The 13,086-nt window shown below is 38.0% G+C and overlaps 1 protein-coding gene across 1 annotated transcript; it reads right to left on the reverse strand.

Moving 5' to 3' along the window:
* hgd (homogentisate 1,2-dioxygenase) lies at nucleotides 1-5,342 on the reverse strand. The gene is made up of 13 exons (XM_052596584.1): nucleotides 5,136-5,342; nucleotides 3,787-3,858; nucleotides 3,620-3,708; nucleotides 3,375-3,540; nucleotides 3,179-3,270; nucleotides 3,053-3,087; nucleotides 2,851-2,930; nucleotides 2,227-2,326; nucleotides 2,020-2,144; nucleotides 873-977; nucleotides 657-783; nucleotides 383-564; nucleotides 1-304 (listed from the first exon to the last, which is right to left on the reverse strand). Exons 1-13 carry the CDS (start codon nucleotides 5,148-5,150, stop codon nucleotides 161-163), a joined length of 1,332 nt encoding a protein of 443 aa, XP_052452544.1. The 5' UTR covers nucleotides 5,151-5,342; the 3' UTR covers nucleotides 1-160.
* Nucleotides 5,343-13,086: the final 7,744 nt, after the last annotated feature.

Raw genomic sequence — 13,086 nt, forward strand, 5'->3', positions numbered from 1 at the left:
AACACTCAGTTTAGTTTTATTGGTTATATTCCAAAAGCATGTTTTATTTTGATAATCACGGAACATCTCTGGTTCACTCTCAAGTCTATCGATAAAACCATTCTGAATCACTGATCCACAGTTAAGCAAAAATTATGATGACTTGAGGTGTAACCATGTTCTACTTGCTGCTGGGTTTCCAGTTTGGATTGAAGTGAGTTTTTAAAGCCTCCCAGCATTTATAGTAGTTCTTATCGAGACGGTGGCAGGTTTCCAATCCCCACTTGGTCACAGCCATGCTGAAGGATGACTCAAACATGAATGCCTGTTTAATACAGCATTATTTAGAACGTCATCTAGCATTTTACATGATGAATTTCACAATTAACCATTTGTACATTACCATAGTGCCTTCAGCAACTCTCTCTGGTTTGAGGACAGCTGTGCTGTTCTTCTCAAAACAGTCAACATCAGGGCCGTGTGGAGTCATGATGCTGTGGAGACTGGCTCCTCCAGGCTGGAATCCTTCTTCCTTTGCTTCATAATGGCCTTTGATTAACCCCATAAACTCGCTCATGCAGTTCCCTGTTAGCAGAGACAGAGGGCGCTCTTTAACCGCATGAAATTTCAATTGGTTTTAATACAAGTAGGCTGTGTAGCCAACAACTCTGACTTACTGTGGTAGTAAGGAGGCCGAAAGGTGTGATCAGCTACACCCCAACGAGGAGGAAAGATGACAAAATCTGCAATGGCCACACCTGGACGAGTGGATTTCGCTGTTAAAACGGTGAAAATCGATGGATCCTGGAAATAAATAAAAAAAATCAGGTAGCCTAATTTGATTGACAGTTCAAATGTAGTGATTTTAAGAGGTCAAAAGAAACAACACTCACTGCGTGATCAAACGCCACACAGTTGATGACCATGAATTTTTCCAGGTTATATTTGTACGGTGTGTAGTTTCCGTGCCATGCCACCACATTGAACGGCGAAAAGTCCTATTTGAACACATTTAAAAAGACAAAAACATGGGTACTGTAATAATACACCACGTAATGAATTTCTGTAGGCTTTGAGTAAATAATCAATAGTAATGTCAAACGCGAAACACTAAGACGTCCGATCAATGCCCGCCCCTCAAAAAAGCGTTTAAACGCCATCGTCTTGTTTTGACGCTATACTCCTTCACTTGAAATAGTAGGTCACGAGGCGCAGAAAAGTCTTCGTTAAAAACCGCAATTTTATACACCTTGATAATGTTACACCAGACAGATTTTGAATGCTGCCGGAAAAATCAATATAATTCATTACAGCAGAGACTGCCTGCTGTCCTGACCCCCATGCGCCCTCCTGTTGTTTCAACCCACCCACATCTACACACACACCCACATGTACACACACACACACACCAGTCACAACTGTACACACAAACACAAATCCAGCAACTCAAACAAGAACATGACTGTTTTTACAGTTACATTCAGTCACACAAAGACGCTCTCCGTGCACCCTGGGGTTTCTGGGACCCCGAGGTTTGTAATCTCACAAGCATAACAGTTCTCAAGATAACTCTACCAGACTCTATTAAAATGAAGAAGAAGAAAAAAAACCTCATACACACAAAACACAAACATATTTTCCCAGTCAAGCAAATAATAAGCTAATTTAAGCAATTTCAGCACTCAGTTGGAGGACAAAACAACAGGATAAGGCTGTACCTTCTCCTTCAAGACAGAGTGTAAACCGTTTAAGAGAGTACAGACGGCGAGACCTGTGTGCTCAAATATAGATGCCTGCTCTCTCTACATTATTTTTTTCTGTTACAATGAGTGATACTGCCTTGTGGTGCTACTTTTGCTGTCTCTAATTTGCTCCTGACAGCCGTAACAAGTCAATTATTTGTTTGTCAAGACGGGGAAATAAATTCAGTGCATGAAGATGCTTGAAATCTAAATTGAACATTTTGTGTGTAATCTAACATTCAGTGCCTCATTGATGTCGGCAATGGGAATTACTAATGACCCAATCATTTCACGGCACCTGTTGACTTGAGAAGAGCTTTCCTTGGTACTTGTTGACAACGGTGTAACCTGTGGATACAGTACGGTCTTCGTACCAAGCCACAGGTGTTTGGAAGTCCCTAGGGCTAGCCAGTCCATTAGCCCCTGCAATGTACAACCAAATTAATAGACTTATGAAAGCTTTAGTTATTCAAAGGCATTAAAAAAGAAATGATGTTGTACATACCTATAGGACCCAGGTCAGGCAGCTCAAAGTGGGCCCCAAACACCTCTAGAATGTACCCCCTGGTTTCTCCAAACACATCAACACTAAAACGCATCCCTTGCTGGGAAACATAGAAAAGTGCATAAAAATATTTTTTATTGGAATATTGAATGCAAACTTGAATATAAAATACCATTAAAAGATTTGAGTCAGTAAGTTATATTTTTTTTCTGAAGTAAATTAATACTTTTATTCAGCAAGGATGCATTATATTGATCAAAAGTGACAATAAAGCCAGAGATAGAGATTTCTGTTTCAAATAAATGCTGTTATTTTGAGCTTTCTATTCATCAGAGAATTCTGGGGGAAAGGTATAAAGTTTCCACAAAAACTATTAAGCAGCACAGCTGTTGTCAACATTGAAGATAATTTAATAGGATTATGTGACACTGAAAAATCAAGTATTTGCTGCTGAAAATTCAACGTTGCCATCACATTTATAAATGACATAAAATAAATAGGAGTTATTTTATTATTTATTGTAATAATATTTCACAATATTACCGTTTTACTGTTTTTGATCAAATAAATGCAGCCTTGGTGAGCACAGGAAACAACAACTTCTTCAAAAAAAAAAAAAAAAACCTGAATGACACAAATCTCATTGGGCTCCACCATCATCTTCCCAAATTCTGTAGTAATCAGGATTTCACCTTGCTGGGGCACTAGAACACAAATTGCAGTCCTAATCAAAAGAAACTACTACTGCAAATATCCAAATCACATAATAATCCTGAAAAATAAAAAACTTGAAAATATGGCATGAATAATGAGACCACAAGCTTACCAATAAGGAAATCACCATCTGCATTTTGGAAACATCTATGAAACAAAAAAGTACCATCTTAAAAAAAAACACTTTACAGAGAAGGGAAATAAAATCATTGGTGAGTTGAATGCAATTCAGACTGACTTGTCAATCATTGAAGTGTTGCAGGTGTACATGTGGATGGCGATTCCATTCCGAGATTTTGAATCTCCAGCTCCACAGACTGTGTGTAGACCCTGAAAATATCAAACCGATGAATGAGAATCACCGATGGCATCACTGAGAATTATTTAAATATGAAGGCCATATGAGCAGTGTGGACAAGGATGAAATCTTTTACCAATATGAAATCCACTTTTTTCTCAGAAGACTTGGGGATGTTAAACGGCTTCCATCGTAGCTGGTTGGGGTCAGGCTCCACTTCATTCCAGTTCTCTGTAAGATCTCCACCGCTCATCGGAGTGAAAGGCTTGTGGCGTACCGAGGGTAAAATGCGGTACAGCCAGCTATAAACATAACAATTTTGATTTGACTTGTTACATACTGTTGTTTGTTTTGCCTTGTTTTTTGCAAATCTATATATACCTTCTCTTATTGGTCGACCGTGGGCAAGTGAAGGCAGAACCAGAGAGTTGCTCAGCATATAGGCCATATGGACACACTTGTGGATTGTTCTAGAAAACAAACTAAACTGAGTTGATGTGTAAAGTTAATTGGTCAGGCCAGGTAGGTGATAAAAGTTGTGGTAATACCTGTCCCTCAGGTAGAGATCCTGGACAGCGAGGGTCCTCAGAGGCAAACTCATTTCCAAAACCGCTCATGTACTACGGAGTTATTTGAAAAGTATTGATTAAGTATGTGTTAATTACATTTTTTAAGAACAAACTAAATGGCAAAATATGATAAAAGAGAATAGAAGAACACAAAGAAACTGTGTAAGGCCATCTGAGTATCTCCCCCTTCCTAGGACTGAGCGACAAAAAAATGTGCTTAGTCATCCTGCATCTGCAGAGGCATATAGAGCAGCTCTTAAACATCTCAAATAATAACTGAAAACATAAGTTAAATATGGCAATAAACTCATAGGAATTAAGATTTCAAATGTAATCTAAAAACATCTGACAAAATATATAGTTGATGCCAGTTGTTTACATTCTACTTCTCTACAGGCAGACAGTTGAGAACAGAAAGAGTCTACTTTAGCAGACTGTCAGATTTCCTTTGAATTTCGATTTATAAAACGAGAGCATTCTTCTGAAAAAAAAAAAAAATTAACCTTCCATGAATTTAAAGTTTATGTAGCCTAGAGCCGATATTAACCTCATCTGGGCAGCTGCAGATTCCAGTGATCTGATTGGCCAAGTTGGAACGCCCCCCTAATGTAACGGTGACATGAAAAACTAATTTTCAGGAATCGGATCTTTCAAACAGTTCGCTAGTAAGAATCGATTCAGACAATCAATTGATCGATGTCCATGTACATGTTCTGAAACATTCCAAATAAATACATATTGTTTAGGTTTTATTTAATTCGATGTTCGCTGCAATGGCATGTGTCCCTGTTAAGTTTGTTGTTCAGTTCTACATTTCAGCTTATAAAACTATATAAAGTCTCTTTTTACATTAAGAACTGCTCTCAAAGATAGATAATCTCGTGAGTCATGAATAAATCTTTCAGGGCTGCTTTTCCCAAAAGCATCTTCAGACGTTTGTTTAGGTTTTTAGCCTGAAGATTGTATTTGGAAACTTAGTTCAAACCGGTTTGGTGACTCGACACTATCTAACCGTATTCAATAAAAAGATCCGACTCAAAAGGGGACTCGGACCTCACTATGCTCATTGGATGTAACAGTGAGTTTACAGCGCTGTTCCAAACACAATAGACAAGCATAGTTTTTTGCAGTTTGTTTATGTCTAAATAAAAACGAAGAAAAAAGTATTCAATGAAAAAAGATAGGCTATAACCTGTGAATAAAACTTTATGATGATATAATTACGATAAGCTGTAAGTTTGAACTAATTTACAGCCTATCGTAATTAACTTAAATAAGTAATGATGTATTTTAGGTACGCATTCGTCAATGCGGTCAAGTGCACTTACCTTCAAACCAGCCATTGTTGCGTTATTTTCTAATGCAGTCTAGTTATATATCAACTTCGCTCAGCTCCGGTCCCTTGAACCGCTCGTACCGAGTCCTCGCTCTCTTGCAGCAGAAGACCGAGGGAGGAACTTGGGTCTTATTTACTTTTTTCTCAATATGGTTTTAATTAGACTCAGACACGGCTCGTGACGCAACCAGAGATTTGGGCAACGTTTAGGAGGGGAGGAGAGGTTTGATGTTCAAAGACAGTGCGAAGAATGACCCCTGGCACAGGTACAGCACGTCAGTCAGGGCAAGATCGTAAAGTCCAGTTCTCAGTCCTTTAACAAATGCACGTAGGCCTATTTCTTGTTCAATATAGAGGAAACCAAGGAATGTTCAAGCTTTTTATTAGTAGCCTGTAGCTACATCTGTTTGGGTTTTAAAACCCCAAGTTTTGCAATCCAATCTGAAATGTATTATATTGTTACCATATTTGTGGAAATTGATCACAAAAGTTCGAATGTATTTAAATGTAATGCATTAAAAAAACAACTTTTAAAATCACAAGCAAACATGAATACAAAGGCTATGTTAATTGAATTTACACTGTCTTTTTTAATTTTTTAAGTAGCCTACATTATAAAGTAGTGTCACTGCCAGTGTTAAATTTAATGCATTACTAAGTAAGTACAGTTATTTAATTTTACCTTGAAAAAAGTCAGGTAAGGGATTGCTCTTGTTTTTCTGTATTTAATCAAAATGTAACTTCTGGTGTTGTGTGGATGTAATCTATCAGACTTAATAAGAAAACCTGCTGATTCATGATTCCAGTTCTGGCCTTTAACATCAATTAAAGATGATCATAAATCAGAATTCAAGTGACCAAATAACATTAATTTATGTTACAAGTCTTAAAGGAAATCTGTAAGTGCAGAACAGGATGAAGCATGTAGAGAAGGCCAGAGCTGATCAAATGCTGTAGTTGTTTCCATAATTTAAACATAGGCAACAGGCCGGGCCATTATGTAGGTTTGTGTCTAAGGTTCCACAGTATGACACTGAACTCGGGCACCGGTCCAATTGTGCATTTCTTTCTGAGAAAATGAATAGGCGTAATAAAAAACAGAAAACAATATCACGTCGAATCAATTTGCCTCTTTCATTCCACACACTATTCCCTTTCTCTCATCTTTTGGGGAGGTGATGTGTTGGTGGGGTAAATTATGGCAATTCTCATGGTGAGGCGCAAATAAACTCAGAGCGGCAGAAGTAACTGTTCTCTACTGAAGCGTGCAGCTGTGCCGAGACTCCCGCTGGCAGGCCGTTTAGGTGCTGTGCTCAAGTCGAGAAAGACTAATGCCGGAAAATATCTCGAGCCAGTCTGCGGAAATTGATCTGCTCCTCAGGGGAAAAAAAAATGACTGATTTTAATTTTGTCACGCCTCTCTCTCGCTTGCTTTCTCGCCTTTCTTAAAGTAAGCTGTGTTCATCCACAGGCAATAGAGTGACAAAAATGGCTCATGATAGGTGCACAGATGAGCAAAAGTATTTTCTACAATATAGCCTTGATGTTCTCCCCCCTTGGATAAACTACAAGTTGATGGACTTGAAATCAGACCCCCACGCATTCCGTTCAGTGCAATTCACAATCACAGGATGCAAGGCAGTCCGTAAACCCCGGAAATTTAGGATAGATGGTAGAGCTACTGTGTATGGATTTTTGGAGGCACCCCAAACCCAGCCTGATGCATAAGCAAGTGTATGATAAATGTGCTTCCAAATGCTGCGTCCTGATCCCTCTCACCTCATGCTGCATTTGCACCAGCAGTAGTTCCACTTACCGCTGAATAGATTTGCTGAGACACCCACTGTCCCCTTTTTAAAATGAAGAGCAACTGGCCTTGTTAAGGGAGTCTCTCCAGCGGCTGTAATGTTATGCAAATGGTTTAATATGAAGATAAAGACTGTAGCGGCATGCCACGCTCTACCAGTTCAAGCCCCGGTGGATCCTCAGAGCCTTCACTAATGAGAGAGGGATTATTCTGGAGTCATTAAATGGTGCCCTTCCTGACATCTCTCCCCTCCTCCCCTGGTTATGCCCATTAATGCACTGTACACAGACTTTACAGATACCTTTTACCACCGGCTTCTGGTTTTTTACATATCAGAATGTCATTGAATAGCAAATTACATTCTCTTCCCACAGAGAAAATTGCTTTTGAATCGCTTAGTTATGAGGATTTTTTTTAGGAAGGAGGGGGAAACATGCGAAAACATAATTACTTGTGTTGAAAATCTCATTGGCAGTTGTTGCTGCTGGTTGCTCTGGAAATGCATTTATGGAATTATGCGGAAATGCATCTGTGTGTGTGTTTTTGTTTGAATGTGCACAAGAACATGTACAAAAACTGTGCTCTTATTGACCAATACTAGTGCATGAAGTAACTGAAATAACATCACACCGGCTAGCTAAAATGGTTGAGATTTGGCGAGATAGCTTAAGGACTAATATCAAAGAACAGCAGGTAATATCTGATTGGTTTTCAATTGCTGATACTGAACAACACCAGCCACAATCTTCGCATTGATGTTTTCATGAAGATCCTCTTAGCTTCTATAAAACTGTCACATTGAGCAAAAAATGTTCTTCAGATTAATGTGTTCTTCACAGAAAAGAAAAGGTTCTTTAAAGACCGGTTCACTGAAAGGATCTTTGGGGAACCAAAAATGGCACGGTGTTGACAGGTCAGCCATCTTGGAATGGTCTATGCATAGCGGCCCATAGAAACAGCAGCTAATAGGCCATCTACCCATATCTCTATGGGTTTCACAGCGATGCCACAGAATAACTATTTCGGTTCCCCAAAGATCCTTTCGTTTTTCATGTGAAGATCATTTTAATAGTCTGAAGAACCTTCTTCCACTGTATTCAGATGTGTTATATGGATGTTAAATGTTCATTATGGAATCAAAAATGCCTTCAAGGCCCTCTTGGAACCTTTATTTTTAAGAGTGATACCTGTATGTTCCATCAAACTCATTGAAAACTCAAGAATTGAGAAGAGAATGACAGACAAAATATTGGATGACCCTTGAGTATCTACTCTAGATTTTTGACCGTTAAATTCCTGCTGTTGAAAAAGGGTAAGACCACCATGACCCTGAGGGACAGACCAAATTTACTGTTACTACTTCCTAACCACAGGGACTCCAAGCACCAAGAAATGGAGAAGTAAGAAATCCAATATAGATTGCATGGCTTCACTCGGCTCCCCATTGTGCAGTTCAGACCAGCAACCCGGGATCAAAACGGTTTTGTCTCTCCCACTAAATTGGTCTGGAGGCCTTGGAGAGCAGTCAACTTCTACTAATGATGCCCTCTGATACATTCACATACATTTTTTGCCCTTTTCACACACACACAAACAAAGAATAATATCCCCTTTTATCACTGTCAGCCACCCCTGACCACTTCCAATCTGCCAGCAACGGGGAAGCAAAACAAACATAACTATGGGAGCTAGAGTCCTGAAGGAGAAAAAGAAAGAGGGGAATAGAATAACTGGCCTCGTGTGGAGGCAGAGACAGGGACGGAGCTGGACTGAGCCCGAGAAGAGCTGTCACAGCAGCCATTACCATCGCAGCTGAACTCCAGAGAAGCCATCTCAGCACCAAGCAGGAAGCTAATTTCATTTGAGATGAAGTCTCTGATGAACTGCTGGGGATTTATCCCCTATAAGTATCCACAGACCTCATTAACAATACCCCAAGACATCATGTTTAGTGCTTTATCAACATCTCCTGGGCCTCGCTGAATTAGTCATACATATAGGCAAGCAAATTTTGAGCTAAGTTTTGACCCACAGTTCAACGCCAATTTGTATTTCATTGCCAGTTTTCTTCTGATGCCTTACAGCTCCACTAGATGTCAGTAAAACCAATATAACACATTTAGGAATGGTCACTGGCCATTTATCAAAATAGTTTAATTGGTCTCTCTCCCCTATACAAATAAATTTAATTGAATGACCCTAAAAATGTCACAGTACAGCACAAAACGTATTTTTAATCTTCCTTAATTACATCCCTTCTTTATTCTTTGAACACAATAGTGTAGGCTACACAACTTCATATTTTCTCCTAACAAAAATCAAAGATATGATTAAAAAAATATAGCTAGGCCTTTTACATTAAATTGTTTACATTAGCTTATGAATTTCGGAATTTATGTTCATGAATTTTAATAAGGTTTTTTTTATTTAAAAAATAAAAGCAATCAGGAGGCTTTGGAACAAAAAACAAAGGGGCTTCTTGCATATTTCAGCACTTATCTGGAAGACGAAAGGTTTCAAATATCAATATTTAAAAACTAAATTACATATCTAAATAAATAATAAATCTACTTCAAATTACTACATCTGCCAACATTTCCTTTATAAAGAATGTCTACCTAATGTCTACTTTTTTTTTAACAACATCATACTTATAACATATATATACTTCAAGCCATACTTTAAAAAAAAAAAACATAAAAAAGCTATAAAATAGCGTCTCATCATTTACCCATAACCTCCAATGCTTAAGAAGATGGTAAAATATTATTCCATAATACATGACCTCCTTCTGTGATGCTCTCCAGGTCTCGATAAAGCTCAGCGAAATAGGCTACACAGATTATTTTCCTGCCATTGAAAACCTCTTGATTAGACTACTTCTTTCATACGAACGTCTAAATGTCATTTATTTCCTTGTGTCGTTTTTACAAAATTTACATAAAACTCAGACAAGGTCAGATAGCAGCTAAGTCCCTAATTTACTCTAATCAACTTTCATTTGCATGGCGATATTTGCGCGCGTTATTGACGCTAACTGAATAAATGGACTTCTTCAAACTCAAGGGGAGAGGTTTTGATAAGCTCATGGGAGAAGAAGAATAATTTGCATGTATTACTTTGATTAACTTAATAAAGGATTGTCATTCTTGAATTTAGACATTCATATTCTTTCCAAGAAGCAATCAATAAAGGGCAAGAGCACCTCTTTAGATCATCAGCACGCATGAACCCTCTTTACAGGCAAAAAGATAAAGACATAAAATAAATATATGCCAAGTCCTGAAGCCTCTGTACACTTCATGCCTAAACGATAATAAGATCGGAGACGCAAAATTGTTCCATCTCATATTTGTGACCTTTCACCCAAATGCATTATTAAAGAAGCCATTCCACGCTTCACGATCCACAAATCGATAAGAATGCAGAGGCGACCTCTCGTCCCCTCTAATCTACAAAAAATTACATTCAGACTTATATGAAATGATGCGCAAAAAAAAAAAAATACAGAAACTTGAAAAACTCCCAAATGAGGCCGGTCGCCCGCGGCTGTATGATCTCTAGGCTACTGCTGTGTGATATAATGGGGGTCGGGTGTAACAAACACAAATAAGATCAGAAAGCAAGCTATGCATTGTTTTAACATAAGTAGCATGTTCAAACCACTGTTCCAAAAGACATTTAGTTACCACAAAAACTAGCTACAAGAATGCGCGAAATTACTGCCAGCGAACAAAGTAGCGTTTGCTTGAGGAAGTTACCATAGCAACAGTGCAACGACAACACGGTTGGCCTTCTGTCTTTTTATAGGATAGTTTTATTACAGATAAAAAAATAATAAAAACATTTATTTAGAACGTCTTTAATATTTACGTCATTCACTTCCGAAATACCCACCTGAAAGTCGCTGAATAAAGGGGTCATTCACACTGAAAGCGTTTTCACATTCCACAGCGTTACTTTTCCATTTTTTTATTATTATTATTATTTTAATGTGAACACGCAGTAAACGGATATGTTTGACCAAAAATAAATAAATAAATAAATAAATAAATAAATAAATAAATAAATAAAATAATATATTTATGTATGTGTTTGTCTGTTGCGCTGCAGCGTCTCGACGTTCCAAAGTTCAACTTTAAAAAATCTGGACGCCTTGCGTTTCCCCCCGTGCTACTTCTCCTATCTCCCGTTTTTCGAAACAAAAGTTCAGTTTAAGAGAAAGTGCACGCTATTCTTATTCGATACTAGGCTATATCAAAAATAAGATAAAAATGTATTCATTTGCATAACAATGACTTATGAGGTTTCTGTTTTATGGTCTTAAGGATATGGGAAGCACCTGTGTGGTTGAAGTGAAACTAAAGTTTTTTGACAATGGTCACAGACAATGACTGTTTACATCAGTAATATTAATTATTTAACTTATTCTAAATTAGACAATATTATGATAAAGGTGTTTGCATGAATTGCTTTTAGAATATTCAATGTTCCCGTTTAACACGTCATAGTACCCACGTGACGCCATTTAAGGTCCCCTTCAGCATTTCACGAATAAATATAGTTCGTGAAGATGCTATATACAGTTGTGGGTTTTTCTCAATGATGCCTCTTGGCACCTAATTTACTTATATTCACTTTTGACTTGCCCATGTGAACAATGCAATGCCCAATACTTAAAGAAGTTATTCAGAAATAAAAAATATTTCATTTATTCACTCATCAGCACAAACGTGTCGTGTCCAACCTCATGTCTTCTGAGAAACAATTCAAAATATAATTTTGCTAAATAACTCAAACATTAAATGATAGCTGGGCTTGTGGTTGTGAACTTGGATGGCCAATGCAAGTCATGCATCTGTAAACAATACGATATGCAAATAATGTCAGCAGGCTCTTGATTCCTTATGGACGTCAGAAAGTATTTAGAGATGAAAATATATAAAAAATAAAGTGTAATCACTCAGAATCTTTCTGAAACCCTACCAATAAACAATCATGTGGCATGCAAGCAATAAAACTAATGTAATCCTATTAACTTGTGTCTCCAACGACAGGATAATCTTTGGTGAAAATGTTTGAGTTGTCTTTCCTCTTCCTCCTTCTCTCCCTCTTTTTAAATAAATTCAAATTATCGAGTCAGTTGAACAAAATTAGGGTCCTTTTGTTTTTATTAGTGCGTACTACTGTTGAAAATTACAGATGATCATTGCGTTCTAGATTGCTATTGTTGTTCCGATCATCGACTGTCATTCTAAACTTAAGCTAACAAAGTCATTAAATTGACTCCCTCGCGCTCTCATTATGCGTGGTGTTAATAACCACTAATTAACTTTGCTTATGCGCGCGTCTGAGAGCACGTCTTTTTGTTCGCCCTTTCAAGCAGAGCAGCATCCAATTAAGTCACAGCAACAGGAATGAAGACACACCACCTCTAGAGCACAACTGTCATCTGTGTGGCTCCTAAACTCAACAGTGAGCCGCTAACCACACAGTAACCTCTACCACCAACTAATTAATAATCTGGACTTCCTGCCTAATGCATGTTTTGAGATGGCAGATAGATAGATAGATAGATAGATAGATAGATAGATAGATAGATAGATAGATAGATAGATAGATTCTGATAAAAATGTTTTAAATTAATATGCAATTATCCATGATTATCCATCATCAACGAAATGTGGCGGAAACTTTCCACATGCATTACGGCTGATGATTTAAAATAGCGTCAATCGTGAAGAAGTTCTAGTTTAGTTTTTCTTTTTGCTCAACCGACTGAATTTATCCCTGAGCGCTTTTGTTAACTCCAGGAGATGGCGCTGCTTGAAAACGTGGGAGTGATGGAGTCTATATTAGGGATTTGGACACACTCTAAGACACAGCTGTTGAGCTGTGGGTATAACATCATCGAAACGATGTAAAGTGTCACCTACTGTTACCTACAGTTCGAGGAAAGCTTCTTGTGATCGGTACAGGGGTTGGTTTGCATACGCGTATCCAAAGCCCGACGAATTATGGGCCATGTAAACCCTGCAAAACAGAAGACGATTGTAGAAATTATCAAGTTAGGCTGTTGTGAAAATATGACACACTGTGGTATCGGGTAATAGAGGAGCGTGAAACTGACTGGCAC

Source organism: Carassius gibelio, chromosome B24 (genome assembly GCF_023724105.1).
Source record: "Carassius gibelio isolate Cgi1373 ecotype wild population from Czech Republic chromosome B24, carGib1.2-hapl.c, whole genome shotgun sequence".
NCBI classification, from domain to species: domain Eukaryota; kingdom Metazoa; phylum Chordata; class Actinopteri; order Cypriniformes; family Cyprinidae; genus Carassius; species Carassius gibelio.

Excerpts from the sequence above, each read along its gene's own strand:
- hgd (XM_052596584.1), bottom strand. Across the intron at positions 3,271-3,374 it reads AAAAAGTGGATTTCATATTG|GGTCTACACACAGTCTGTGG; the intron begins GTAAAAGATTTC and ends TGATATTTTCAG. Across the intron at positions 2,145-2,226 it reads GCCTGACCTGGGTCCTATAG|GGGCTAATGGACTGGCTAGC; the intron begins GTATGTACAACA and ends TGTACATTGCAG.